General features: G+C 39.3%; 1 protein-coding gene across 1 annotated transcript in view; it reads left to right on the top strand.

The window, feature by feature from the left end:
* ZNF827 (zinc finger protein 827) overlaps positions 1–27,744 on the top strand; it is a 142,674-nt gene that overhangs the window by 62,153 nt on the left and 52,777 nt on the right. Inside the window, 3 exon segments of the mRNA XM_009890753.1 lie at positions 3,247–3,419; positions 14,174–14,657; positions 26,635–26,868. Of these exon segments, the coding sequence (XP_009889055.1) occupies positions 3,247–3,419; positions 14,174–14,657; positions 26,635–26,868 (891 nt within the window).

Genomic DNA, 27,744 nt, shown 5'->3' with positions numbered 1-27,744 from the left:
TCACATCATAAGTTTTTACTGGGGAAAAGTAAATGGTTGTCGTAAAATCCAGGTTCTGCGTTCGACCAACAAACTGTGGGATTTGTCTGTGCAGCTTATGCTGGGGGAGCGCTCCGTACCAGCGCACAAGTGGGTTGGTGGTACCAGCACTTTATAAACTAGCTCTGATGCAGCGAATTCCTAGCAACTATTCTCTTTGCTGAAGGCCCAAGCATACTGTGCTGCTAAGAGATAACAATGGGGGCTGACTACCTCAGGACCTTGGTAACCAAGGAGCAACTATTAATTCTTTATGATATATGGCACTAGTATCCCAAGAGGAAGGGCGTTCCCTTTCAGTTCATACGCACTGGGCCAATGCCAGTTGGCATCTAAGCAAACTTTATAGTGCAGCGTTCATACCCAAAGTTCTTTAAGGCCATTTTCTAATATGCTATTAAGTTTTTCCTTTCTAAATAATTAACTGACTGAAAATAAAAAGCGAGCTGTTGGTTAGCGTATCTGGATGTTGATTATGGACAGCCAGACTCCTTGATTCCTTCAGCCGTGGAGAACTGCAGCTTGCAAAAAGAGGTCACTGTTTAGTGACCTTTGATTGAAGACTTCACTTCTGTAAAAGTTGAGTAGGGCTGCTGAGCGTGTATATTCACCATGAAAATAAATGTCGCATGTTCCTGGTTCCTTTTGCACCTACAGCCTTATAGCACTAAAAGCAAAAAATGGTATTTCATTTTATAATGTTTTATCTTTTTATGCGTGTCTGATTGCTCCTTGAGACATGGGGTTTTTTTGTCTTGTTCCCAGAGAGAGATATTTTTTCTCAGTAGGCATAGCTTGAGAGGTGGTTTTTCCCCCCCCCTCATACTTTGAATGTTTAAGGCCCTGGTGAGTTTGCTTTGTTGTTAGGAATCTGATTCACATACCCACCAGCAACATCTAGCTTTGGTTATGAGATCAATACTCAGTGAGATTAATTAGATGCCGACAAGTAAGGAACAGCAAAGATGGAGGCTATTTAAAGAGGAATATGTTAGTAACAAGAGTATGCCTGCTGCTCTTTTGTCCGCTGTGTTGAGCTATTTGCTCAGAATTGTTACAGGCAAGAAGCTGGAGCCATGGCTTATCAGAACGTAGTCACCTCTGAAACTGTGTGTCAGGTTTGGTGGACCTAACCAGAATTTGCATAGTTTACAGTAAAGTGGCACAAAGAAGACTAACTTTTCTATCAATCCGTTAATATTGCCAAGTTTATAAAATGCTCATGTGTTTGGGGTGAAATTTAAAAAGAAGTCTGGAATCTCTGTTAAAGTTCTGACGTCGTTTTTGAAAGAGTGGACCCTTCTTTTACTGACTGAACGCTCCTTTGGTGTTACTTGCCTGCAATGCTTGCAGTTTTGTTCCTGAAGCTTCTTTGGAAAGCACTAGCTGGTTCTCTCCTCACTAGAGTCACTCTTTCCAACTAATTGACACTGTGTGACTTGAAATAGACACCAATATAAATGAAAGAAAGCTGAAGCCCACAGGTTTTTTTTCTTATGCTGAGGTTTATGTAGTATGGTGAAGAGCTAACATGGTTCAGCTTTGGAGGGCATTGACGCAATTCCTGTGTGCCATTAATTGTCATTGTTATTGGTGAAGTCATATGCGTTCAGTCCAGTTCTTTGCGTATTTTTTAATGTGCTAAATTACTATTGAGCCATCTTGCTTGCAGATTTATTTTTAACGGGGTGGAAAACAGGTAATAGCTTGTTACACATTTCTTTTCCGTGTCCTTTGTGATGATAACCAGAGGCTGGAGAAAAGGTATGATAGAAGGAAGAGAAATGATAGGTAAAAATGCTACCAATACTCTTTTTTTTTTCTGTGGTTTATCTTTCTCCTGCCTTTTGTAAAGTAGTAAGTAAAGATTTTTAAAAACTGAAACATAAGTAATTATAGGATTGGCTTTGGCTTACTCTTTAGAGGTGCAGAGAGGGGCACAATTTGATAGTATGTTGAGTGTGACAGAATATTTCACAAGAAGAACTTTTGAACGAGTTTTGACAATGTGTCCTTGTTTTGTACTTACGTAATGACTACCTAGTCAGTTGAATTACAATGTTTTTGTTTCCTGCCTAATAGCAAGAGTTGTATTTTAGGACATGACAAGTTTTTCTGGAGGTTTTTATCACTTAGTTCCTCTTCAAGAGAATTTGATGTTTGCTATATCCTTATCAGTGGGAAATAACTGATAATAATGAGATTAAATATTCTGAGAGAAATTCCAAATAGCAGGATGCATGTTGCTGTGCTCTGGATATTTGAAAATAGTCTGTCTTTTATGGTGAGGAAAAAGGCTTCCAATTCCCCAGTAACACTAGGACTTTCTTTATAATAAGCAGGGGAAGTCATGGTGAGAGGATGAATGGATGGCTAGTTGTGTAAAGTCAGCAGCAGGAATTTCTCTTTCCTTCAGCCTTGAGATGGTTCTGTTCTCAGTAGACTAACCATATTTGGCGTGATAAATGCCACCGAATCCTTTTCTAATCTTTGGTGAATTGGGCAGTAAAGCAGAGTGCAAACATTTAGGAAGGCAGTAGATTTAAAGCCCTGGCAACTAGAGGAGCAGAAGGAAACCCACGACCTGAAGACCCCCGATCGCTGAAGTTTCAGCAGCATCTGCTCGAGCCATAACTAAACAAGTTCAACAGCAGGGGTTCTGAAGTCGTTCACTTCTGCAGTTAAATATATCTGATATGCAATACCAGCATGCTTTTCAGTTAGGTTGTGGATTGTTCTATGCTTTATATCCTGCTCCCCTGCTGGCTAACCATCAGATATGGAAATGGGTCATTTTTTAACAGTTAAGCATATTTTCCATACCCTACTACAACCGGTCTTTGATAGGAAATGAAGCTGCAAAGTGATGATTATGAGACATCCATCTCAGTTCAGTTAAATTATAAGGAACGTTAGGACCAGGTGAGATAAAGTAGCATCCCCTACTGATTAGCCAAAGGATGTTTGGGACATTAACCTTTTTAAATTATGGTGACCTTTCTTAAAGGGAGAATAACTAGATTAAGGGGAAAAGGGATACGCCGCAGAGAGGAACTGAAATTTCTGGTACATGTTGTTTAACTGATGTGTCTCTTTGCAGATGAAATTCTAGCATTGAAAAATGATATCTTGAATATGTTTACAAGGGGAAAGTATTCGACAAGTGGCTGTAAAGGATCCTCTCTTTTTCTTCCCCCTTCTGCTAAGCCTCAGAAGAAGAAGGAGGAAAACCTTTCCAGTGTCCGATCTGTGGTTTGGTTATCAAGAGGAAGAGTTACTGGAAACGGCACATGGTGATTCATACAGGTTTGAAAAGTCATCAGTGTCCACTCTGTCCATTTCGCTGTGCACGCAAGGACAATCTCAAATCACACATGAAGGTAAGAAAAGGGTTTACTGACAATCAAAACACTTCCATCATCAATCAAACCTATTTCATTTGCATTTGCAAGAACAAAATATCCCTGTCTGTACTACTAATGATGCCTTTATTTAAATAAAGAGACCATAAAAAGAGGGAGAAATAACTTTTTCCCACTTTGCTTGCCTTTCCATTTTATGCAATGTGGAAACTGCCTTGCGTTATGACAACTTGGAGCAGCACAGGCTGTTTGTGACGGATTTAATTCTGGACCTGGAACCACGAGAAGCAGGGACGTTAGCTGAGACGTGACACTATGCAAACACAGCAGTGCTGCTTTTAAGGGTGCCAGCTAGTATCTCTGTATGCCATTGCATCACACTAAGTGGGCATACCAACTTGGCCAGCGCTAGCAGGGGATCTCCCCGTTACTTTCTATAGACAGGCTTGCAGTTTTAACTTTTTTTTTTCTTGCTGTAGTTTTTAACTGCAGGTGTTTCAGGAGCAAAGGGTCCAAAACAAAATGAATGACATTATACTGTAATGTTTTGTTTTCAAATGTTTCCATTAAGTTTAAAGTGTGCTTTTAACTCAGCCTAAGTTTTAGGCTCAAACTGAAGATGACATTTGAAGGAAGCAACATCTCTGTTGATAAGGAAATATATAAAAATGTAAAGAAAGTCTCTGTCTTCTTAGCTGAAGTACTACATGGTTGCAATGCACAAAGTGCCTGGTCTTGCAAGCTGTCGAACATGCTTGGTGAAGCAAAAATGGTACCTGTCCCATTAGCCCATGGATGAAGAAGCTGAAGTGCAAAAACTTTCCCTTGTTAATGCAGTTGAGCTTTATAACAACAGTGAACTGTTTCATTGTATTTAGTATTTTGTCTGTTTTAGACAAATTTGTGTAGCAGAGTACGAGGCTGGTGTGGAGGGGGACAGAAATGCCTGTCCAGGTTTTATATACGCTTTTGTAGAAACTGAGATCACTAGACAGGAGTCTAACCTTGCTTACACCCAAGCAACCATTCACTTCAATGTAAGTGATTCAGATTTTTCCACTGATCACAACAGCAGATCTTGCCTTATTTCAGGTCTTTGCTAGGCCTGAAATCATCCCCCTAAAGTCTGAAGGCTCATCCTTTAGCTCTTCTACTGTGGAACAGTGCACTATTCCCAGGCATTCCTGGTGTATCATGCTAATCCTTATCAGGTACAAGTAGGTTTGGTGTTTATGGCTCTTTCTTTTAGGACTTGGCGTTCCGTGTTGACTAGGGGGCTCAGATGGCCATCCCAAGTTGAGGATGAGTAGAAAGAATGGAAACACCGGATGATAAGAAAGGGTTTTTTTTGTTTTCAGTTGTTGACAGCCTGCACAAAAGCATGCATCACATAAAAGCTTGCTATTCCCTACAATGACCTGTTGTTGTCCCCTGCTTTGTAAAGGACATCCCTATTCCCTGCAGAAATTCTCGTTCTCTGCTTTTTTTGCCTTTTGGAATTATTATTTTCAGGTTGAGGGCCTATCTCTTCCTTTTTGGCATGGTGATTTCCAAAGGTGGTCACAGGTAGTACACTGGAGAAAATTAGGGACAATTTCACTGTCTGTGTGTGCTCTTGTCTGCTCCCCACCTAACACAAACGCCTTCATTAACTGAGCCGATGTAGTCTTAAAACAGACCCCTCATACAAACATGTAATACTTAGTGTTAATTATTTGGTAATATAGTAATTATTGCCACGTAATGCTCAGTTAGACATCATTGAGGTCAGAGTCAGGCCCGGAGTTGCTTGACACAATGTAGGAGAGTACAGTCTCCTTTAGCTTTACTATGGAGGTGAGATCTGAAGTCTCCTCAGTCAATGCAGTCCAGTCATGCAGGTCATGATGGACCCAGTGGTCTTTGCTGGTAAAACTGCTCCCTATTTGAGATGAAGGCAATTGTCTTACAAAACTAAACAGCCTTATTTGGTCTTTTGTCCTTGTTATAGTTTTATGGATAGATGTAAAGAATCGGAAGAATCTGGAAGATAATGTTTCACCTTAATTTCAATGGGTTTCATATGCTTTTCTCAAATGAGTAGGCCATTTGTGAAAGTATTTTCTATCACATCAAAATTGAGGCAGGTGAAGGAGGTAGGAGTGTGTCAGTCATGTGTCCACCTTTGTCAGATATAATTTGAATTCCTTTTGGCAAAAGTATAAATTGTTAACAAGATTAAAAATAAAAAAATTCAGGTTTATTTTCTAATTACAAAAAAGTGCTGCTTTTAAACCTGTTTGTAAATAAGTATGACATTATAATAACTGACATATATAAGCCAACAGTGTTCAAAATGGAATGAATACGCATCAGAAACGGTACAGCACAGCTGGGAGCTACTTAGGATGCAGCGTTCTGGTTATGCCAGTTGGATGTTTCAGTTTTCTTCGCTGTTCTAGGATCCTTTGAGAGCTACCTGGCCTTATCTCTTTCCTGCCAGACAACCCATGAAGGTAGAGCTGCCTTTAGCTCTCTATCCCGCTTTCCCTCCCCGTGAGCAAACTGTGGCTGCAGGTGAAGACACATTTTTTCAAAACCAAAAAGGCTACTCAAAATTAGGGTACTAGGCTGGTGTTTGTCATTAATTATAACCCAATTTTTATTCTAGGATGCTATCACAAGCCAAGCTTTTTTCCTTTATGCTGCTTTTTGGTTTTCAGGTTTTATGTTCTACTGATAAGGATGACAGATAAAACCCATTGAGGTGTTTTGTCCAGCTGCAGTCCTCAAAATCTAATAGTGTTGTCTTTGTTTTCTCCCTAGGCAGCATAGCCCTGAGCTGAACCACCTCCTCTTTTTTCTAGGTTCTTATAGGCATTTTCCATTGAAACTGGTCATTTAGAGATTTAATTTCTATGAGTGGTTTGTGTGTGTCTCCATATGGGCCTTCCTTATTTTGTGTATCTTTAGGTTAATGAATAATAACTATATAATGTAAACACTGTGTAATTTTATGGTAATTATAACATGTCAAACTGATTGGCCCAGAATACAACGTTGCCATCATTTTTGGTTTCTTGTCCCCTGCTAGAGAAAATATTCACAGAGAGCTGGATTGATTCCAGCCCTGACCATATTCAGATCTACATGTGCTACCCACCATGTTGATGAAACGTTCTTCCAATAAGGGCACTTTGCCAGGACCAACTCACAACTGGAGGCAAGGAAGTGAAAGGCAAGAAGAGGAAGCAGAAGGAAAGTTTCCACACAGACACACAGTGAATAAGGGAGGCTGAGTAGACTGCCTTTCAAGGCGCACAGTGTTATCTATAATTGTTATATGGCATTTAGATTGCACAGTGATAGGCACCTTAGAAAAATCCTAAAATAGACACAGTATGGAATTTTGTTAGTCTGTTTTGGAGACAGATTATAGTATATGCATAACCACAGGATTTGGCCCTTATTCCCAAGAATCTGGAGGTAGTGTCACAGGACTTGATTCTGGTATCATAGTGTGGTTTCCAGGGGTGCTGCGAATAATGAAAATTAAGCGGGACAAAATGAATACGTAACTGAGAGAGGTGTCTTGTCCAAGCAGGCAGCAAAGCTTGTGCTCAAGTCCTTCTCTCTGTTTATCTAAACATATATTCAGTTGGAATCTGCTGTTTTCCTCTTGAGCGAGAGAGTATCTAATGTACTACTTTTGCGGAAAGCAACGGAAAGGGGTGGTGTAATTCAGCAAGATGTATTCAGGCTTTTCTGTTTTCCTGGGAGGCAAGTAGAGATTAAATTTACATCACAGCATTACCACAAGCATCAGTCAGATTTTGGCCAATTGGTGTCTTTGGATCATGCACATACCTTCCTCAGCAATTGGTGGACGGATAGGCTGTGAGATCATACAGATATGTTCCAAGAAAGCAACAGGATATTAGCCTGAGAACTTGGAAGGGAAAATGAGGAAGAAGAGCATATGGCCAAAAATAATATCTATAAATGTTCTTTGTGCTGCTATATAGACATAAGGCAGAAATGGGTGAGCCAGCTCTTCTAGCAGTGGAGAAGAAGGTTGGCATTGTGGACACGTGCTGAAGCGTGATGGTATGACAAAAAATGAGGAAAGGGAAGATTAAGCTTAACAGAAAAGTTTGATGCAATGGCAGGCAGGTCATGTGATGCTCAACCACAGGATCTTCCTGCTTCTGTTGCTTGTGAAGAGGGACCATGTAGTGAGATCTCAGATTAATATTCCTGTGTAATATAAAGAGGGTCATAATCAGCCTCCTGATTCAGGGGAGTCTATTAATTACAGGATAGTGGGAATAAGGAAAGGCTCTGAAGAATGTAGCCAGGTGCTCACTATCCCTTAGTGATTTGCTTTTCCCTCTTTCTTCCTCAGCTAGGGTCAGACAACTGAATAAGCATTCCTCATCCATTTTAGTGAAGTATAGGGCAGGTTATTTTAAAGCATTTTCACCATACTGGGAGAAGGAGGTTAACTGTGTTTTATGGGAGGGTTTTTTGTTTAGTTTGGCTTAAGCTAACCTTAAAGAGCCCTGAGAGGCACCTGTGATTCCACTACCTCCTCTCAGTCAAGGGGAGGTAATGCAAACTTGTGCAGCTTTTCAACAAGTAAAATCTGTGCACAGAGTCTGACAGGTACCACAAGTGACTTCAAATATACGCCTTTTAATCTTGTCACTTTTTGCATGCGAGGCAAGGATAAGACAGGAAATGCGTTGATACCTTAAATCTTAAAGAAAAAAATATATTTTTTGGAACACCTAGTCCAGTCCAGCCCTGCAGAGAGGCTTTTTTTTTTTTCCCTATGCTTTCAAGCAAAGCAAGGAAATGGTTTCAAAAAGAAAATACTATATAAATAATGTACGTGTCCTGATGGGAAGGATCATATCAAAACTAGCACTGTAGCACTAAACTTTTGAAAGAGCAATTATTTTAAAAATGAGGAAACTTGTCAGAAAAGAGCATGAAATGAAAAAGCAGAGGGCACATAATAGATGCAAAATGGAGACCTCTCAGGTGTAGGCAAATGTAGCCACAGAAGAAGGTATATTACTAAAAGAGATTAAAAAAAAAACAAACAAAACCCCAAACCCAGAAAAAATCAGTGGGTAGGCAGGTATGGCTGAATGGCCGTAGTAGTAGTTGTTGATTGCAGTAGTTGCTAAAACATATGTCCCCCATGGAAATGTTAATCCACTTGAAAGTTGGTGAGACAAATAAAATATACTGTAGGCAAAGAAAAAAGTGATAATTGGGTCACAATAAGTAAGTAAAGACTGAGTAGCCACAAGCTAATATAGCAATGAATGGATTCAGAACCCCAACCCCCTTATGTTGTGATTTTGTTTAGGGATGAAGGTTCTCAGAAAAAAAAAATCCTCTTACTCTGAGTGTTTAAAAAATAACAACCAAAAAAGCCTGTTAAGTCCCACAAAAGAAAGGTGAATGCCAATCCTTCCCTTCCTGTTCCTCATAACTAAAGGGAGAGTCTGTGCAAAGTGTTACCCCAACTTTAAGGAAGGTGTTAAGAAAAGATCTACCTCACCAGTACTGTAAAATTGCAGGATGTGCCTGTGTCACTGTTTTCCTCACCCCTACTCCCTATTGTACCCTATTAGGTGGGATCACATGTATTTGCGGCTGTGGTACATCTCTGTGGGCCACTGTGTACTTCCCATGGCTTAAATTGGCTGGTAAATCAGCAGGGATGTTGCTTTTAAGCAGTTTCTTAAATCATCTTTTCATACTTATGATGCTAGAAATGTTAGTAAGTCAACAAAAAATGTAACAGAAAAAAATATAATGATACAAATGATGTGATATATAGGGACATGTGGTTTCCGTAAAAGAAAATCACATGTTCTTTTACTAAGATGTTTTGAGCATGTCAAGAAATTATGGACTTAAGAATCAGTTGAAATTTATTTGGTCTTTAAAAAAGCCTTTGGCAAAGCTTCTCACTGAGAAGCTGCCAAATAAATTAAGCAATGTGATGTACTATGGCAAATTAGAAATTCGCCAAGAGACAGTAAAACAAAGGGTAGGAAGGAATTAGCAATTTTTAAAGCATGACAAAAGGCTAACAGAGGGTTGTTCCATTACTAAGAGTGGAATTGAGCATATTTTAGCAAATGTGATCTGCACAAAATGATGTCTATGGGTAAGAGAACTGTAGACCATACAGCCTCATGTGTATGAATCAAGATTAGAAAAGGCAAAGCTTGAAAGGGGATAAAAAAAGGCTGGCTGACAGATAAACAAGGGGGCAAATGAAGTTATTGTTGACAAATACAAGGTACTGCACCTTGGAAACAAGAGTCTAATCGTGCTCCTGGCTGTCTGATATAATGAACTGTAACTACTCAGGGAAAGTATCTGAGTATCGTTGTAGACAGTTCAATGAAAAGCTTTTCTTGGCACGCGCAGCAGTGGTTAAAAAGTACATTAGATATTTCAATGTCTGTAGAATAAGACAGAAATAACACTGAAAATATTACAATGCTATTATTAACATATGGTATTCTGCCACTTACGATATTCACTTCTGGTCACTGCATCAAGAAGATGTATCAGAAATAGAAAGGATTTTAAAAGCTGGTGATGAAAATTATTAGTGGGATGGCAAGAACTCCTTTGAAGAAGTTGAAAAGAATGGGACTGCCAGGTATAGAAAGGAGGTGTGATCAAAATCATGCGTGTGATAGAGAAGATAAATTGAATGGCTTCTTTTTTTCTTTTTTTGTAATGTAAGAATGAAGAGGCAGCAAGAGAAACGGAAAGAAACAAATTAAAAATAAAATAATTGATAAATTTGTACCCAAGTCCTCAAACTAGGCCTAAAGTTTGTAAGGAGTGTATAGTTCTGTTGAAAATTTTTGCGTAAGTCATATCAATCACACACTGAAAGAACTGTAGGACTACAAAATATCGTTTGAGACTGGGAAGACTGTAGGGTTAAAATAAAGATGATACAAGTACTTTTCACAGTCAAGGAGAATATCCAATATTGAATGAAATAAACTCATAAGGTAGGAGTCGTAAATGTTTTTTACATAAGTCAAACAGTAGTTTTATGGGATTTTGAAAGAACAGGTTGTGCACTATGGTTTGCAGCGTAATTCAGAGAGATCCAAGTCTGGCAGCAGCTGGGCTCGGAGTGGGACTTTGGAGAAAACCTGTCAGCTGCCCTCTTGTCTCCTCCTACCTGTGGTTCTTGGAGCAACAGCCTAGTTGAGTCAAAAGAGGACATCTGATGGTTTCAGTAGCATTAGCACAGTGTAAGAACCGTTCTCTGTCTCATGGAGGGAGAAGGCAGCTTTTTGGACTGTAACATTGCATGACCTGGATCTCCCCTGTGGCTTTCTGTGTAGCTCTACAGGGTTTCTTGTTTCTTATTCTGCAGCAAGTAGTTGCTGCCTTGACTTTTGCCTCTGAATAGCATAGAATGACAGTTCTTGGCTCTTTTAGCTGCTGTCAAATGAGAAAATAAGGGATAGTTTTTTGCTTTAGAAGGACTTTAATTCTTAGCTTCAATTTCTAATAGTGTTCAAATTTTTAAATATTATTGTTTATTTTTGACAAAAAAATAAAGTCTTATGATGGGACTGGACTCAGGACATTGGGAGCTAAATACTGGGCTTGATATTGTTTCATAAGGGATTTTTTTGTAGATCTAAAAGTCTTCCTTTCAAAACCCTAAATATTTGGGTTTGAGTTCTGTCATTCCTTGGCTGCAAGTTATAAACGTACCTTATTTTATGATAAATCCTTTGGTGATGCTGTTATTGTCTTTGGGCAGGAGAAAATTCCAAATCGGATGAATCAGTCCCTCCTGTTCTCATCCATTCCCAAAAGATATTGCAGGGGTGGCATGCCATGCTCCTGGGAAGAGAGGGTGGACTCACACACACTTTGCCACCCGACTGCAGCAGTGACAGCCTTCAGAAGGCATCGTATTGATGATTGTGATAAGGGGCCTCTGGAAGAAGTGGTTAAATATGTAGGCAGGGAAATGTTGATTGAAGGGGATCCTGGAGAGAAACCCTGGCACACAGAATCTCAGTGGGTGTAAGAGATAAAGTTGCCATGGTGAGAGTGCTTGCTACCATTAGTACATCTCGCTGCTCTTCATGAAGAAGAGTGCTTACATACTGCTGTGCTCGCAGACTATCCTGTTTCCAGTAGGGTAGACAGGCAATCTGGTTGGCATTTCTGTTGTAACCCGTTAATACTTAGAATTTACTGTGCTGCTATTCTTCTGCAAGGTTGTTGCTTTAAAACTGTCTTAGGTTAGCATTAGCTTCTAATTTTTTTTGTTGTCAGGTGCAATTTTAAGATTCCAGAATTTGTCTGTGAATGTCATGTTTATATGATACTGAGAATGACATTCTGTAAAGTGGCTGGCCAAGAGAAATTCTGTCTTGTTATCTGTTTAGTACCTAATCTCTGGAGCCCGTGGAGAACTACGAATGAAAAGTTACACAGCACTAATGATATGTGTCTTCACTGAATATAAAAAAGGGCTAAAAGAGGGACATCTCCCAGCATCACATTCTAGCAGACCTGAATTCAGGTCCTGTGTATGTAGAGCTGGGAATGCTGGATATGAGCTTGTAACTAAATTCCTCTTACAGTGTAGAAAATTAATCAGCTCAGATGTACAACACTCTCTATACTGCCCTGGTGAGGCCACATTTGGAGAACTGTGTCCAATTCTGGGCTCCCCAGTTCGAGAAAGACAAGGAACTACTGGAGGCAGTCCAGTGGAGGGCTACAAAAGTGATCAAGGCACTGAAACATCTCTTATGAGGAAAGGCTGAGAGACCTGGGTTGGTATCGCCTGGAGAAGACTGGGAGGGGATCTCATCAATGCTTATAAATATCTAAAGGGCGGGTGTCAAGAGGATGGGGCCAGACTCTTCAGTGGTGCCCAGCAACAGAACAAGGGGCAACGGGCACAAACTGGAACACAGGAAATTCCATCTGAACATAAGGAAAAACTGCTTTACTTTGAGGGTGACAAAGCACTGGAACAGACTGCCCAGAGAGGCTGTGGAGTCTCCTTCTCTGGGGATATTCAAAACCTGCCTGGACGTGTTTCCGTGCAACCTGCTCTTGGTGAACCTGCTTTGGCAGGGGGGTTGGACTAGATGATCTCCAGAAGTCCTGTCCAACCCCGACCATTCTCTGATTCTGTGAAACTCCAACCTGACTTTTGACAGACCTCTCTTTGGGAAATGCTACTGTTACCCCAGAGCTCTGCAGCATCTGCACCAGGACTCTCGGGATCTAGATCTCAGCTCTGAAGGAAACTGGAAGGTGCTGAAAGCCTTAGTTAAAGCTAGGTTTTCCCAGCTCCCTGGTGTAGAGCTGAGCTTTGATTAGAGCTGGAGCTCTTGGGGCTTCTGGACTCCCAGACTACAGCAGCAAGCCTTGGATCCCTGGCATAGCTGGCTGCTTCTGAGCCAAGCCCAAGGAATGGGGAATAGAGTGCCACTCAGTAGGGCAGGGGAATCATGCCTCATTTGCCAAGAGTTCATCAAACCTCTCCATGTTTCAGGTGAAATATTTTGCGTTCAACAAATTGCCATTTTCCAACAAAAATCTGTCTAGTTGAAACGTTTCCAACCAACTCGAGTCACAAGTAAAAATGAATGTGTGGAGCTCAGTCTGGTGCCAGTTTGTCCTGATCACATGTTCATCAATTAGTAAGGAAAAAACGTATGTATTTGCCAGTCTATCTGCAAGGAGTAGCCTGGCGTGCTACTGTCGGGATTTAAAATTCATTTGTGAAGCTATAGGGAAAAAACTTTCAATATACCTGCCACTATTATGCTGGGCTCAATTACTCCTTCCCTTTCGCAAGTCCTGTGTTAAACAAGAAATTGTATAATTATCTGTATATAGTTTATATTAATTAGTGTATCTGCTCAAAAAATATGTGAACCATTACAGATGGATGGATGGAGTTCTCTTTAAAAGGTAATCAGGATTGGGCCTGAGGATACTGGGCATTGTAGTCATACGGGAACATGCAGTCTCTATGAGAAAAAGCCTACAGTCAAAATACGAGGACAGTAAGATTAACTGTGATCATTAACTGACTGATAAAATAGAATAAATGGCAAACACCAACTCACATTTGTATTTTATCATAACAGAACTGTTTATTTTCTGGTAGGATTAATTTGCAACAAACTGTTTCAATAGTGCCTTGGTATTGCCAGGTGCTGCGTTTTCACTCTAGTGATACATGAATTGATGATGGATGTTGCTTTGCAGGTTGGTGTTTTGCTGGGTTGCTCTGAAAAATTGTTATTTGAGGTTGCACAGAATGATCATGCTTAGCAGAACACATAATAGATAGGGGTTGGTTTCTTTGTTTTTTAATCAAGAAAGGTACTAGTTATGGCTTGGAAGTCTTTTTATGTGCTGACAGGTCATCAGGATCCAGTTGTAAGGACTGTTTGATCCAAAGCAAACTTCATCATTTCCACGCTGCCAAAAGAGCAGTTCTTGATTTATTTTTTTTTTTCAGTTGAGTCTGATGTTTATGTTCTTTGACTTATGTGTGAAAGAATCCTACTGTTCTTAGTGCCTGACCTCTTTCCAAGTGCTCAGAATGAGTTAATCCATTAGTTAACTTGTCTTTTTTTTAAAAAAAATGGTGTGAAGAGTGTAGATTTGAGATTTCTATAATGCTAGTAAACTGTAGTAAACTGTTTTGCTTAATACATGCTTTTGTCTTTCACCTCTTGAACCAGGTTCATCAGCACCAAGACAGGGGTGAGACCTTTCAATGCCAGCTATGCCCTTTTACCTCCTCCCGCCACTTCAGCCTGAAACTCCATATGCGTTGCCATCAACATTTCCTCAGGACAGAATCCAAAGTGAAGGAGGAAATACCAGAAACTGAGGTGAAAGGGTCACCACAGCTAAATAGTGACTCCTGCCCAGGACCACAGAGGGAAGGAGGTGGATCTGACCTTCCAGGATCAGCGTCTGTATCTAAAACACCTGATGTGGCTGGGCAGCCTAGTGGAGGTATTCCACCTTTACTAGTGAAAGAAGAGCCCAAAGATGACAATGGCATCTCAGCTGCACCTTTTACTCTTAGCACTGTTGACAGAGCCCCCAACAACTCAAAGCTGAAAGACTCCTCTGACTTTGTGGCCAATACAGCATCAGCACTATTCAGCCAAGACATCTCTGTCAAGATGGCATCAGATTTTCTTATGAAGCTGTCAGGTAATTGAGCAGCAAGCAGCAGCATCAGCTGCTCCTTTATGGGCTGAGAAACACGTTGCCTTGGGTTTGCTAGGTCGTGGAATTGCAGGGAGAAAAAAAATTGCAACCTCTTATTTCTTTTTCCTTTTGATAAGGAGAGGTGTGTGATGGAAGGAAGAGGGGGAAGCAGAGAGAGAAGAGAGGGATTTTGCTGATAACTACTGGGATTGGGGGATGAGAATTTATAATCCAGGCTTTCAAGTTCATTGACAATTACCTTGGCAAATCTCATTTGGTGTGTTTTTCAGGCATACTGAATACCTGTAGTTCTGGTTTGAGATCGCTGAGGGTCACAAGCGCCCCCACTGTTAGAAAATTCAGTTCTTAAGTTCTCTGCCTTCACCCATCTGTTAAATAAGAGGAATAAAGTATTAGTCGTCTTCCTTTCAGAGTATTATTTGAGGTCTTACTAGTAAATATGTGTGAAGTATGAATGTTACTGCATTTCTTGATTATTAACACTTAAAAAAAGTAGCCCTAGAGATTCATGAACAGCTTTTAATTTTTTTACGATTTTAATTGAAATCCATATCTAAGGCAAAGCGTGTGTTTATTGTGTTTTCTTTCACTGTCAGATTATTGCTGTAAGAATGATATTCACATGTGAGACTGAAGTGGAGGATGTGTTTAGGGTGAATCTGTTGTATTTTATGTGCTCTTTTATTGATTTGACTGAACACTTCAGAATTGGGGACATGCTGCAGGGATGCAGCATGCAAACTAAATGTTTTCAAAATTGGCCTTTAATTTTTAAAGAGAAAGAAGTCAGGAAAAATGTCACTGAAGAAACTTCTGTTTTGCAAGGAGATGGCAGTCCCTATGGCAAGTTTTAGACTTTGGAGATAGACGATACCCTTTTCAATAGAAAATAATTGGTCACCTTTTTCCTTTAAATGGAATGTAAATTGCAAATTTTATTGTCAGGTGAACTAAGGAATTACCTCTGTCCTAATGCCATTGCCTTGATGAAACCTCAGCCATTTGTTTTGGAAAGGCTTGCTGTCCTCATCTGCCCAAACCTTTATGCCTCTGGGATCACAGTTCTGTGGGAAATTGAGTAGAATGGGTAAACACAAGAAATCAAGCCTTGAGGATTCATGGAGCCAACCAGGAAAATGGAAAGAGCTCAGGACAAGTAGAAGGTGAAGTGGGCTGGCACAAATGGTTCGCTGTGTGAGTTGGAAGAAGCCACAGAAATGTTATCTTTAAAAAAAAAAAAAAAAAGTTGATATAATTTATTATTATAACCAATAAAAAATGAGCGAGGATGAGTCTGGTTTGATTTGCTTATACCTTTTTTACTTGTACATTTTTTTTAATTGAGTTTTGAATTTGGACTCTATATGAAATCAATTTTTTTTTATGTTGTCTGACAGTTGACCCATATATGTTGTCGTTATGATGTCTATCTTAGATTTGGGTTACTGTGCATTAAGTGGCTCTACACATCAACTGTGCTGACTGGTAGATGGTAGCGCTCATGATGGCTGCATGTAGCAAGAATGAGAGCGAAAAGCAGGCGAGGGGGGAAGGCTTGAAAGCTGAGAAAACATACCACATTTTGATGTGTTGTTTTTCATGTAGCAGTTGATGGGGAGCTGTTTACAGTTTGGCAGACAGTCATGTTTTCGATGTCTGATCTATTGGCATCAGAAAAAGGACACAAATGTACATTATTCATGCAAAAGGCCTATGCAGTTATTTTATGGTGACTTACTAAAGGTCTTGAAACCTGACTTGTATGCACTGTTACCTAGCAACATGTTATAAAGTCACTGGGGGAGTGAGATGTATCTGTAATTTTGTATGTGTGCATATTTGGATTAAAATGTAGTGCCAGTCACCGAGTTTATTACACAAGAAGAGCTATGTTAAAAGGAAAGGAATTTCTTTTCTCCTGAGATTTATATTGTGTTATATACATTTAGCTCATGCTTTCCTCCATACAGTGTGCATAAATTTAGAGTAGAAGTAGAAGTAATTCTCTTTTAGCAAGTTGGCTAAGTATTAGCTGCATTTTTTTGACTGCTTGCTGTGCTGAACCAAGTTCCTTTGAGTGATTTCTTTATTATGCCACTCTCTTGTTAGGCCCATCAGAACTTCAATTATTGGCCCTACCTTTTCAATGGTATAAATCTTTTGACATCTCAAATTGTATATGCCAATTGTAACAGCCAACGCAGATTTGTTGAGACCAAATTATGTCAAAACAATCTAATTTTCTCCTCTGACAGGCCTTGTGGCTAAGAAAGAAGCAGTAGATAGATATATAGACTTTTAGAATTTGGCATTTATTCTTATTGAACATTGATGGTTTAAATGAACATTTATTTGCTTGCCAATGTTTATTGCACCTCTTCCTCTCAGTTGGTGTCAGTTTGTATGCCTCCAGTTTCATGGGAGACTTCGGGGCCTGTTGGTTTTCATTTCTGGGCAGTTTCATCCTCTTCTTTTTCCAGGCATGTGACTCAGAGGAGTGCTTGTCTCACTTCAGACCTAGGCGTTACAGTTTCCAGAAGTTTAACTGGTGTGCCTAGGGTGAAAGATGGTACAAAATTAGCGCTTATTAACTATTATGAATTTTTAAATTGAGTCTTAATGGGCATGTATATAATCTTGACTCTCGGTATTTTTTCTGATAGTGCAATGCGGTACCTTTCTAGTCTAGATGAAGGGGATACAAGATGGTTGGAAAACAGTACATTGAAAGTAGTTCACCATCAGAAGAGTCACAGTCAAAAGAGATCTATAAAAAACGTGCAACTGTTCGACAAACAGTTGCACAAATGCAAAACCAGGAACAACTAGCTAGGTAACTTCCGTGGGAAAGGAACAGGAGTTAAGTGTCATACTGGTGCTAAAAAAGGCTGTCATACTGGGATGTATATGGAGAGAAACAGCCTCAAAGAAGGGGGAAACAGTCCTGCTCTTCTCAGTCTGAAGTCAAAGGTTTTGGCACTAAAGTTTATGAAGAGTGCAGACAGTTGGAAAGACTTCAAAGGAGAGCAGCAGAAATGACTGGAGGTTTAGAAAACATGTCCAGTGAGGATGGATAAAAGGGAGTGAGGTTGTGAAGCCTTTAGAGAAGACTAAGGAGGGCCATTAATAAGCCTTGAATGCATTAAAAAGTTTGTTGTGGGGAGAGGGAAATAATCTGTTGGTGGTTCATCGTAGTTAGGACAAAAAAATAACAGGTTTATATTGCTGTAGGGTTTAAGTTGGCATTAGGAAAATCTTTCCAATATTTGAGGTAGTTAAACCTCTATGATAGTTTGGCTGGAGCCATTATGGCATCTCTGCCACTGTAGAATTTTAAAAACAGGTTAGATAGCTATCTGTCAGATATAGTCGATCATGTATTAGGCAGTAGGATGGACTAGATCTGTGTATCTTGGTCAGAGAAATATAGGACATCAGAAGCAGTTGCAAGAAATTTCAGCTGAACAAAAACAGCTGTAGAGAAACAAAGTGGGGAAAAAAACCTACAGATGTTCAAAGTTAGACCTGATTTTGAGTGGGCCAGAAAGAATTGTGATGACATGGCTCAAAATGACCTCTGATTTTTTTTTTCTGAAAGGCTTAGATGAGCTTTGGATTTAAAAAGGTTGAGAAATATTGGTTTGGGTGACCTTTTGAGATGCCTTCAGCCCTAATTCTGTGCCATTGCTTGCCAGAAAGGTTTTTACTTACATGTTTTATGAAATAAGGCATAACAAATATGACCAAATGTAAATCTAAAAATAAAAACAAATCTTGAAATTTTTTCCAGATTCCATTCTCTAGGTCCTGGTTTAAGGTAGGAGATGCTTTTAAATTCACAAAAAATTTAAAAGGATTCTCTGAAATTTTATTTAAAATTGGAAAAGGGTTATTGTTTGTGAAGACAATTAGCGGATGACTCTTAACATACAAACAGAAGAATATTTAAGCATGGACATGTTTTTACCTTCAATCTTCCCCCTCTTATTTCAGTAGGACTGCTTGTATGCTTTAAGTTGCCCCGGTACTTTGTTGGATCAGTGCTCTGCCAGAATCCTTTCATCCCCGAGTCCATTAATTCCACACTGAAACTTTGTAACTGCATTCATATCTTAATTTGCAGAGTATTTGCTTTTCCTGTTTCAAAGGTTTCAGTGGCAGACGTTATACAACACGTCTCTTTAAATACTGATGTCCTTCCACCCACTTCTAAGGCTTGTTTTCTTTTGTAATAAAAACTGGCTTTCACAGTGATCCAAATTACAATGGCCGGTGTACTCTAGTGAAGTTATTACTATGCCTTTGTTATGTGCTGCGGTTACTTTTCGTAACATTCAAAAATAAATGAATCTCATCAAAATGAATGGGATTCTTGCACTGTTGATCTCAAAGGAATTCTGTGTGGAAACAGTAATTGTAAAGCATACTTCATTGGTGGCCTCTCTCCCCCACCTCTCTGTGTTCACCAAGCGCATTACTCTAGAAAGTGTGTCTTTTCGTCTTGTGACAGTGTATGTTATCAAGTATGCCCTGCTTCTGCAGTTCTTTTTATGTTCCCCAAGTTTCATGCATGGAAAACTTTAAAATAGAGAGGAGGAGTGAGAGATAACATGTTGAGGGTTTGGGGATGGCCGTGTTAAACGAATAAGAAACTATGTTTTTTCCCAGTTTAAGGTATACCTGCTGTCACCTTTGTGTGAGGAGTCAAATCTTAGTTTGGAAAATAGTACCATCATGGGATTTTGGTGACTGTCCAAAGTACTTGGACTTTGCATTCATGTTTTATTAGCTGATTCCATTAATGGAATAATGAAATAGTAAATCACCAGACAGCTACATACAAAATATTAGTTGATAAGCTAAGTAATCACTTAGATTATTTGTTCTGTTTGGCTCTTGAATTACTGCATTCCTTAAAGGTAACACAGGTAATTTGAAATGTTTTAGCATTTGCCATTGACAGTGCTGAACTGACTGGCTCGAACTCTTCAAACAGCTATTTTTAATGAAATAAAAGCATGTCCAATTAAATTGTCATAATTGATGTATTTGTGTAGCAAGTTCCAAAGAAAAGACCATGCTGCCTATATTTAGGATTTCTAGTTTATGCCAGAATGTAAAATTTCACTTAGAATATGTAAGCACGCAGGACTGGCAATTATGGAGCCATGTCCTTAAATTAAAAATACTGTGAATTCCATAATGCTGCTGTCAGTGTAAATACCCCTGATGTCATCAAGCTCTTTCTTTGAAGTGTCTCTCCAGATTCACATTTTCATAATTTCCATATAGACCTTTAATTTACAATAAAACTGAAAAAGGGCAATAGCACGGCTAATTAAAACTTGGGCAAATAAAATCTTGTACTGATCTTTGCCACTGATAATACTGTGAATTCCATAATGCTGCTGTCAGTGTAAATACCCCTGATGTCATCAAGCTCTTTCTTTGAAGTGTCTCTCCAGATTCACATTTTCATAATTTCCATATAGACCTTTAATTTACAATAAAACTGAAAAAGGGCAATAGCACGGCTAATTAAAACTTGGGCAAATAAAATCTTGTACTGATCTTTGCCACTGATATATCACCACTCTTATAATCTCTTTTTTTCAGCAATTGCTAGTCTTACATCTTCAATTTCCTAACATCCTTAAAATCACACCCATCATATTTCTTCAAGGTGCAAAACATGTAGAATTTAGCAAGGTAACACACTGTAGATTCTGTTCTAATTCAGTCATTTAAAATGCAGGATAAAAAACTGCTTTATTGTATACTCAGCCCAATGCAACTTAAAAGAATATATTAATATGGTTCTGCACCAGCTCTTACTTACTTGCTTACAATGTAGTTTTAATACCTACACTAACTCTCATAGTTGGAGTGTAAGACTAGACTAGACTGATGACTCTTTTGCTTCCCTGATTACGCCATTACTCTGCGCAGAAGTCCTAGCTCGTGAGCCTTTGTCACATCTATCCAAAATGGGAATTGAAGACATTGTTAGTTCAATCATCTCTGATTGTTTGGTTTGGGTTTTGTTTTCTTTAACAAATATAAAGGTCAGTCTGGTGGTGTTTCTCTCCTTTGTTTCTGTTCCTTTGTAGAGAGAAGACATTTTCATACTGCAAACAATTCTTTCCTGTTGGCAACAAATTTCCCTTTGCTCCTTTCACTCCCCTCCCCCTCATTTCTCCAGCTTTCCCTGAATTTTACCTATTCAGCTGTTATTTTGATTTTTACCTGGAAAGGGCAAGATGGTTTTGCCAAATATTGCTACCTTGTTTTAGCAGGTGGGACTTCGGCTGTATAACATCTTAGGGCATGGGGGGATGTGTGGTCCTACAGATGCCTTAGCCATTTGCCTAATTCCTCTGTTCCACTTGGACTAGAACATTGTGAAATTTTGAGGGGACAGTAGCAGGACTGGTCATTCTCCAGTGCTGTGTCTCATTTTGCTTGACAATAGCTCCTTAAATGCAAAGCAGCTTTAGAGAAGATCAGAATAGTTAGCTGGCTTTTTTTTTTACCCTCTGCTTACACATTTTTAACATACTTAAGCAAGATGGTTTGGAAGACTTCATATTTTAAGTGGTCTCTGGAAGCCCAGAGGTGGCAAGTCTTGGCATCATCATACTTCTCATGATTGTCTACTCTGCCGTTCCACTGCTTTGATAAAAAGAAGTGGTTTAATGCTGAGTGCCCTTGAGTTACAAGTAGCTTTTTCATTGATAGTTCCCATCGTCTTCCTTGGAGCTCTATAGGTTAGTTTATTTGGCTGAGGACAGAGTAGAAGGCTTTGAAAATGAGGTGTAATTGAGTTAGCACTCCCAGGAGGGTTAGGTGACATGAGGTGCTCTGGGACAGATAATTACTCCTGGGCAGAAGGCACTAAAAAGAAATGAGAGACCAGCTAGACTGTCCTGCCAGAAGAACAGTATTTCTCCTTTTGGGCCACTTCAGTGTAGACAGCCTCTATGTTTAATAAGATGAACGTAATTTATCAGCCCAATTTGATTTTAGACTGGAGATTCTCCAACAGGTTCCAATTGCATAGATTTTTCTTGCAAAGCAATTAGCTCATTGGTGGCTTCTTCTGCAGTGGTTGCGCCCCTTACTCAGTTTTTGAATGTCATCAAATACAAGCCACAGTGTCCATGCAGAGCGCCAACACCTGCCTGCGCATTTCAGTTACCAGAGTGAAAATAGTAGGAGGCTCAAATCATACTATTTATTGACCACAGCTGCCTTCAGGATGATGATGCCCAGTGTCGGGCAAACATGTCTTCCAAATACTGCGGAACTGATCTGTCAAAGGTCTTTGGATTGTTTTAACCACTGCAGCTCACAGCTAACCACCTGGAATGGAAGGCTCCCTGTGTCATTCAGATGCTGTAGCTCCAGTAAGACCTGGATAAAACACTGTCCTTTCTTCCTCAGGTGGAAGTCATGCCATAATTCTCTTGCCACAGTGGTTCTCAGGAGAATCACAAAGGGAGGTTTTCCTGCGAGATCTCAAGGAGACCCGTTCAATTTGCAGTGCCTTCTGGAATGTAGCCTTGCATTCCCCTTTTCCCTCAGCCATGACTGACCTGCTCTCTCTCGTCTTTGTAGTTGTAGTCAGGCATCACTTGTAAAATCGTATGATGATGCAGCATTTTCGTCACGATTCTTCATCACGATTCCTTTCGACCCAGACTCTGTAGATGCTTTTTCTCGTGGCCTTTTTTTGTGGCAGAATTTTTGTTGTGGATTCTTTTTTTCTTTCTTGTGTTCTTTGCTCAGACAGATGGAATGGTGACCAACTCCTTGTTGATTGTGACTTGTAACATTGAACTTGGCTTGAAGTAATCAGTCCATTTTCCCCCTTTCAATTTTAAACAATTTGAGCATTTAGAAATCCCCATAAGTGGACTGATGCAGTTAGCAGCTTCTATCAGAGTGTTTCAGATTAGTGGCAGATGCCCAGAGCTTTTCTTGTGGCATTTGTCAGTTTGAGGAAAGTGATACAACTTTCATCATCTACTTCTGCCAAATGGATCAAATTATTTCAGTTTCCAAGAAGATAAAAATCAGCAGTCTGGAATCTTCTTTGATCTGTTTTGTTTTTTTTTTTTTTCTGGATATGGAATGGAATGGAACAAATGGAGAATTATCTACCCTGCTTGAGAGACTTCTGCCTGTTGGTTGCATTTGCTCGGTGGCTTTTTTGTTTATTTTTTTATCTCACTGCGTATTTCAAAATTAAATTGCTGGGTTTTTTGGATTCTGTCTGCAGACAACACATCCTTCAGTCTGTTCTCATTGAAGTTCAGAATGAATATATGTTTAATTCAAATTAAGTATATGTATGTGTATCTCTTTTTGTATGGGGATAGAAGATGTTATTCCTTCTAGGGAGTAATCATTTTGTAGTTCAGTAATAGACTTCAACATCATCTTTTTAATCCTTGTCTAGTTCTAATTTAGAAGATTCCTCAATCATACAGGTTTTTTTTTTAAAAACTGGTCTCCGTCAACTTTTATTTCCCTTATTTGCAATGTTTTTTCTTACATCTGTTTATTGTTCTCCGTAATATGATTAGTAGATGTATCATAGTTGCTGTTTCCCATGTGTTAGCAATTTTGCCCGTAATTGTGGTGGATCCAAGATGGGACAGAGCAAGAGTTGTGGGGATTTTTGTTGGTTTTGGGATGGTTTGTGTTTTGGTTTTGGGTTGTTTTTTTCCCCTCTAGTTTTAATATATGGATCTGACAGATTGGACAACCTCCCCCTTTTCTTTTATTTGTCCTTCTATTTAGGCTTCATTTACATTGGAATCTGCTCTGGTATATTTCAAGAAAGAGTAAAAGCCCCATTGATTGAAGCAAAAGTCCCGCTAATTGAAGCAATTGAGTTGAAAGTAACCCAATAGTTGTCTGTTTTGTTTGGTTTTGTTCTCTGGGGGAAGAAAAATGCGGTAAATAACTCTTCCATTTTTCTGATTTGTCTACAATTAAAATATTTGATTTTTGGGAAGCGTGGTCAGTTCAAGGAATGTGCTGTCAGTTAATTAAACAAGTATAATCCTGCTTCTTTCCTAATTTATTAATTCTGTCTTCTGTCCAAAGCAAAGCAGCTAGAGTAGGCAGAACCAGCAACGTAGATAGGAACAATAGTCTGGGTTTCTTTTCTCCTTCACATAATACTGCCAAATGCACGTCTTCAGGGCTTCCTCTGGATTGTGGGACCCTGACCATGGTTTATGTTTCTCATAGGTGATGTCTTTTAGACACACAGGGACAAACTGAGTATACAGATCTCATGAAGAGCTCGTTTAGATTACAGCTGATGTTGTACTGGTAGATTTGTTGTCATCGTAGTTTTAGCATTGTTAGCCCTGGTGGTGGTGTTCATTTTCTGCCCTGGTTCATGGGCAGATACAGAGCTGGTTTCACAGGTTAATGGCTATTCCCAGTGGGTCATCTTTGCCTCTTCACTCAGACTCACGTTTCCTTTATTTTCCTGGGACAATTTGAATTAATACCTTCTTGAAATGAATAAACGCAAAAGATTGTCTTTCTCCAGGTTCTCTGAAAGTTCAGGCAGAATACTTTTTTATCATTTGCACTCCTGATGGAGGTATTTTTCACATCACTAGCAGCTAGAGTGGCATGTTTTAAAAGAAAAGGAATGGGTTCTTTTTTTTTTTTTTTTTTTTTTCCCTGGTGACCATTCATCACCCCAGGTCAAACCCCAGAATAGACTGAGCTAGAGAGATGTAGGCCTGGATAAAGAAGATAGGTGGATTTTTTTTTTTTTTTTTGTAAGTACCTTGGTAAGGTTAAGATTGGTTTCAGAGCCTTAACCTGTATTTTGATGAATTAAAACATTCTTTAATGTTTCCTCTTTCTGCTTTTGCTCTTTTTTTAAAAAAGAAAAAAAGAAAAAAAGAAAAAAAGAAAAGAAAACAAAAAGCAACTCCTAATAGTGGTAAAAGGGCTTATAGGTCATAGTAAAAATTGCATATACAAGGTAATTTGATTTCTGAAGTAGTGAACAGCACCAATGTGTATGTAGATGCTGCTTATGTGTACACTATACCACTGGCTTTAATCTTGTTCTTTGGTAATGGTTGCCAACCAGTAAGAAAGGAGAAAAATCAAACAACCGTGGAATGTAAACTGTTGTGTTACAGGGTAATGTAGTAAACTATGAAAAAAAAACCCAAACAACAACCCAACCAAAAACCAAACCCACAAAGAAAACCACAAAGCAATAGACTGTGTAAAAATGAATAAAGCTCAGAGTAGTAAGCGGAAGTGTCTATTTGTGATAAAGATGGCAATTATACCCCATATTTTAGGGTTGAGTTCTCTGGGAGATAGTGAGCACTTCACAGTTGGATGCAGGAATTCAGATTCTCTGGGGGTCAGATTTTGGGGGGACTGCTGAGAAAGAGAGTATCTGAGGAAATTAGCCAGGAAAGTGAGAAGCCGGAGAGTAGGTAAGAAGCAGTGAAGTGGAGAAGAAAGTAAACCAGGGCCTTAAGCAGGTGAACGTTTCCAGATTTTGTTGGGTTGATTTGACCTGTTAGAACCCTGCGCCTTCAGTTGGATGTTACCATCCATGTGATATGCCAGTTCCTTGGCTTTTCCTGTTCGTGTAATGGGTTTGTAAAGCAAACAGCTCTGCAGCAGGCAGTGCATGTTGGTTTCTAATGCCTTGCTGCAGCCTGTGAAAGGGGTAGTGGCGTACATCCTTCTTATGTGGCTCAAGTGAGGTTTGACAGAGCTTATCTGCTCTGATAGGTATGCAGGGGATTGTTGTGTGGAAGGAGGAAGATATGTAGGAGAGGTAATGAGGTAAGTGGTGGGAGACATTAGAAAGATAACAAAATAGGGATGATGCCCTAGCTTTTGTATTTGTGGAGACAGAGGTTTAGAGAGGTGAGAAGGATGTAAACTCATAAAAGTTTGTGGCACTGAACAAGTCATCTGCTGTGCGTTAAGTGAAATTTTGAACAAGAGAAAGCCACTAAGAGATAGAGAAGGAAGTATCTCTTAGTGGTCAAACAAAGAATTATAAGAAGAGCTGTTGGAAAATAGTGCAACTTCTTTAGCCTTCTGTTTGTCATGGAGTCTGCCTGTGAATTTATATTGCTTGGGCTTGGAAGTATTGTTTAAGAGGCGTTCTTGGTTTTATCCCTTCAACCAAATGCAGTGCAAAGGATCTACTGCTGTCAAGGGGTATTAGAAAGACTGTTCGAGAACAACATTGTTCATTGTTAGATTTTAAGCAGCCCCACGGTCTCTGTACCCTTCTCTGAGACTGTGCAGCTGCTTACGTGGAGTATTTGAAAGGATAATTTTAAATTTAGTCTTTTTTTTTTTATGGATGTAGAATCTAGAACAGTGCTCTAATAGCATCTTCCAGTGCAGAGCTGTCTTCAGAAAATCCCTCTGTTCTCTTTCTTAACAAATACAAACTTTTAGGACCTAAGAATTTGCTGGTTTTTTTCCTCTTACTCCGCTCCTAGGTTTCCTATCTTTCTACACTTCATCTCTTGCCTCTTTTCCATGCTCTAAGAACTCAATATGTAGTACCTGTGGGCTTTAGCCAAATTTGCCTTTACGTGAAACGATGTTTTAAACTTCCATCAAGCCTATAGAATACTACAAACCAATGACCAGAGGATTGTTTTTAGGAGGAGTAGGGGCAAAAAAGTAAGAAGAGAAGGATGGTTTCTTGAGCTCTGGTACATGCAGTTTTTGTGTTTCAGAACTGTCCCTTTGTACAAAAGATGCAAAAGTTTGTTTACCTCTTGAAGCATCTTTGAATACTGTTTGATGTGCTTGCTTCCAGTACCTGCTCTAGCATTTCTCAGGTTATGGCTTCTTCCTGTTACTAACTGCCCTATGATCTCGTATATTACATACCTCATTAAGTCTCTCTCTTCTTTCCTTCTCTTGACAGCTGCAAATCAAAAAGAGCCATTGACTCCTAAATTTAAAGTGAAAGAGGAGCCTAAGGATGAAGAAGCTGCAAGTTCAGCCTTGTCTCAGTCCAGCTATGTGTTCAGCCAGGAATCCGAAGCCTCAGCTCCAAACGTCACCGAGGAGAAACTCAAGCCACAGGAAGCGCAGGCAAATGTGATGAGGCAGGACATGTCAGTCAAGGCAGCATCTGAGCTCCTCATGAAGCTCTCAGGTAGGTAATTAATTTAATAACATGCAACTTCTTTTTTTTTTTTTTTTTTTAATGTATGGTAGGAGGGTTACCTTGCAGAAGGAAATGTTTAGCTTTAGTAGCAAGTGAAGGAACAATTGAAAAAGGTCTGTCTATGCAGGTTCATATACACCTCAGTTTGGTCTGTTGCCATTGTATCTAATTATCTGTGCTCTGGTTTTCAAATTAATGACTATGGGATAACTTTAAAAAAATGATGCCTTAAAGCTTTTAGATGTTGTCATTTTTGAAATGTCGCAAAACATGTTAATACCAATTTATTCACACGTGTCACCTCATTAACATCATAAGAATGTGTGTCTATGCTGAACTATAACTGATACAGCTTTATAAATGATGACTTTTAAAGCCTTTTACTTTTGGTGACGATATCTTGTGCTCAAAATTGTAAGATACACTGTTAAAAAAATAATGTAAACTGAGCCAGCTTTCTGCTGTTAGGGAGACCTCTTGAGTTTGCCTACATTGCCTTAGTGATACATCCTTCTGCCAGACAAGTAAACAGTATGCATGTGTATACACATATGTACTGTTACAGCTGGAGAGAGTCAAATAAAAATGTGTGTTCTGCTAATTATGCTTTGTCTAACTGTCAGAATCAAGGTTTAACTTCAAGGGAAAGTAAAAGAATTGAATTTTCCCTGCTGGCAACAGGTTAAATGAATGATGAAAAGGCTTTGAACTTCTAATAGACTTCAGTTTTTAAGACCAAGACATGAAAGTCAGTCTGGGTTCCGTACTTCTACACCTAAAATGGATCAGTTACTTTTTAAGTCTTCTCCAAAACTGGACAAGGCTTATTTTTTTTTAAATATGCCAAAATCACGCAAGAAGTGC

This window comes from Charadrius vociferus, unplaced genomic scaffold (genome assembly GCF_000708025.1).
Source record: "Charadrius vociferus isolate BGI_N301 unplaced genomic scaffold, ASM70802v2 scaffold178, whole genome shotgun sequence".
NCBI lineage: Eukaryota > Metazoa > Chordata > Aves > Charadriiformes > Charadriidae > Charadrius > Charadrius vociferus.
This window is presented reverse-complemented; position numbering and strand designations above follow the sequence as displayed.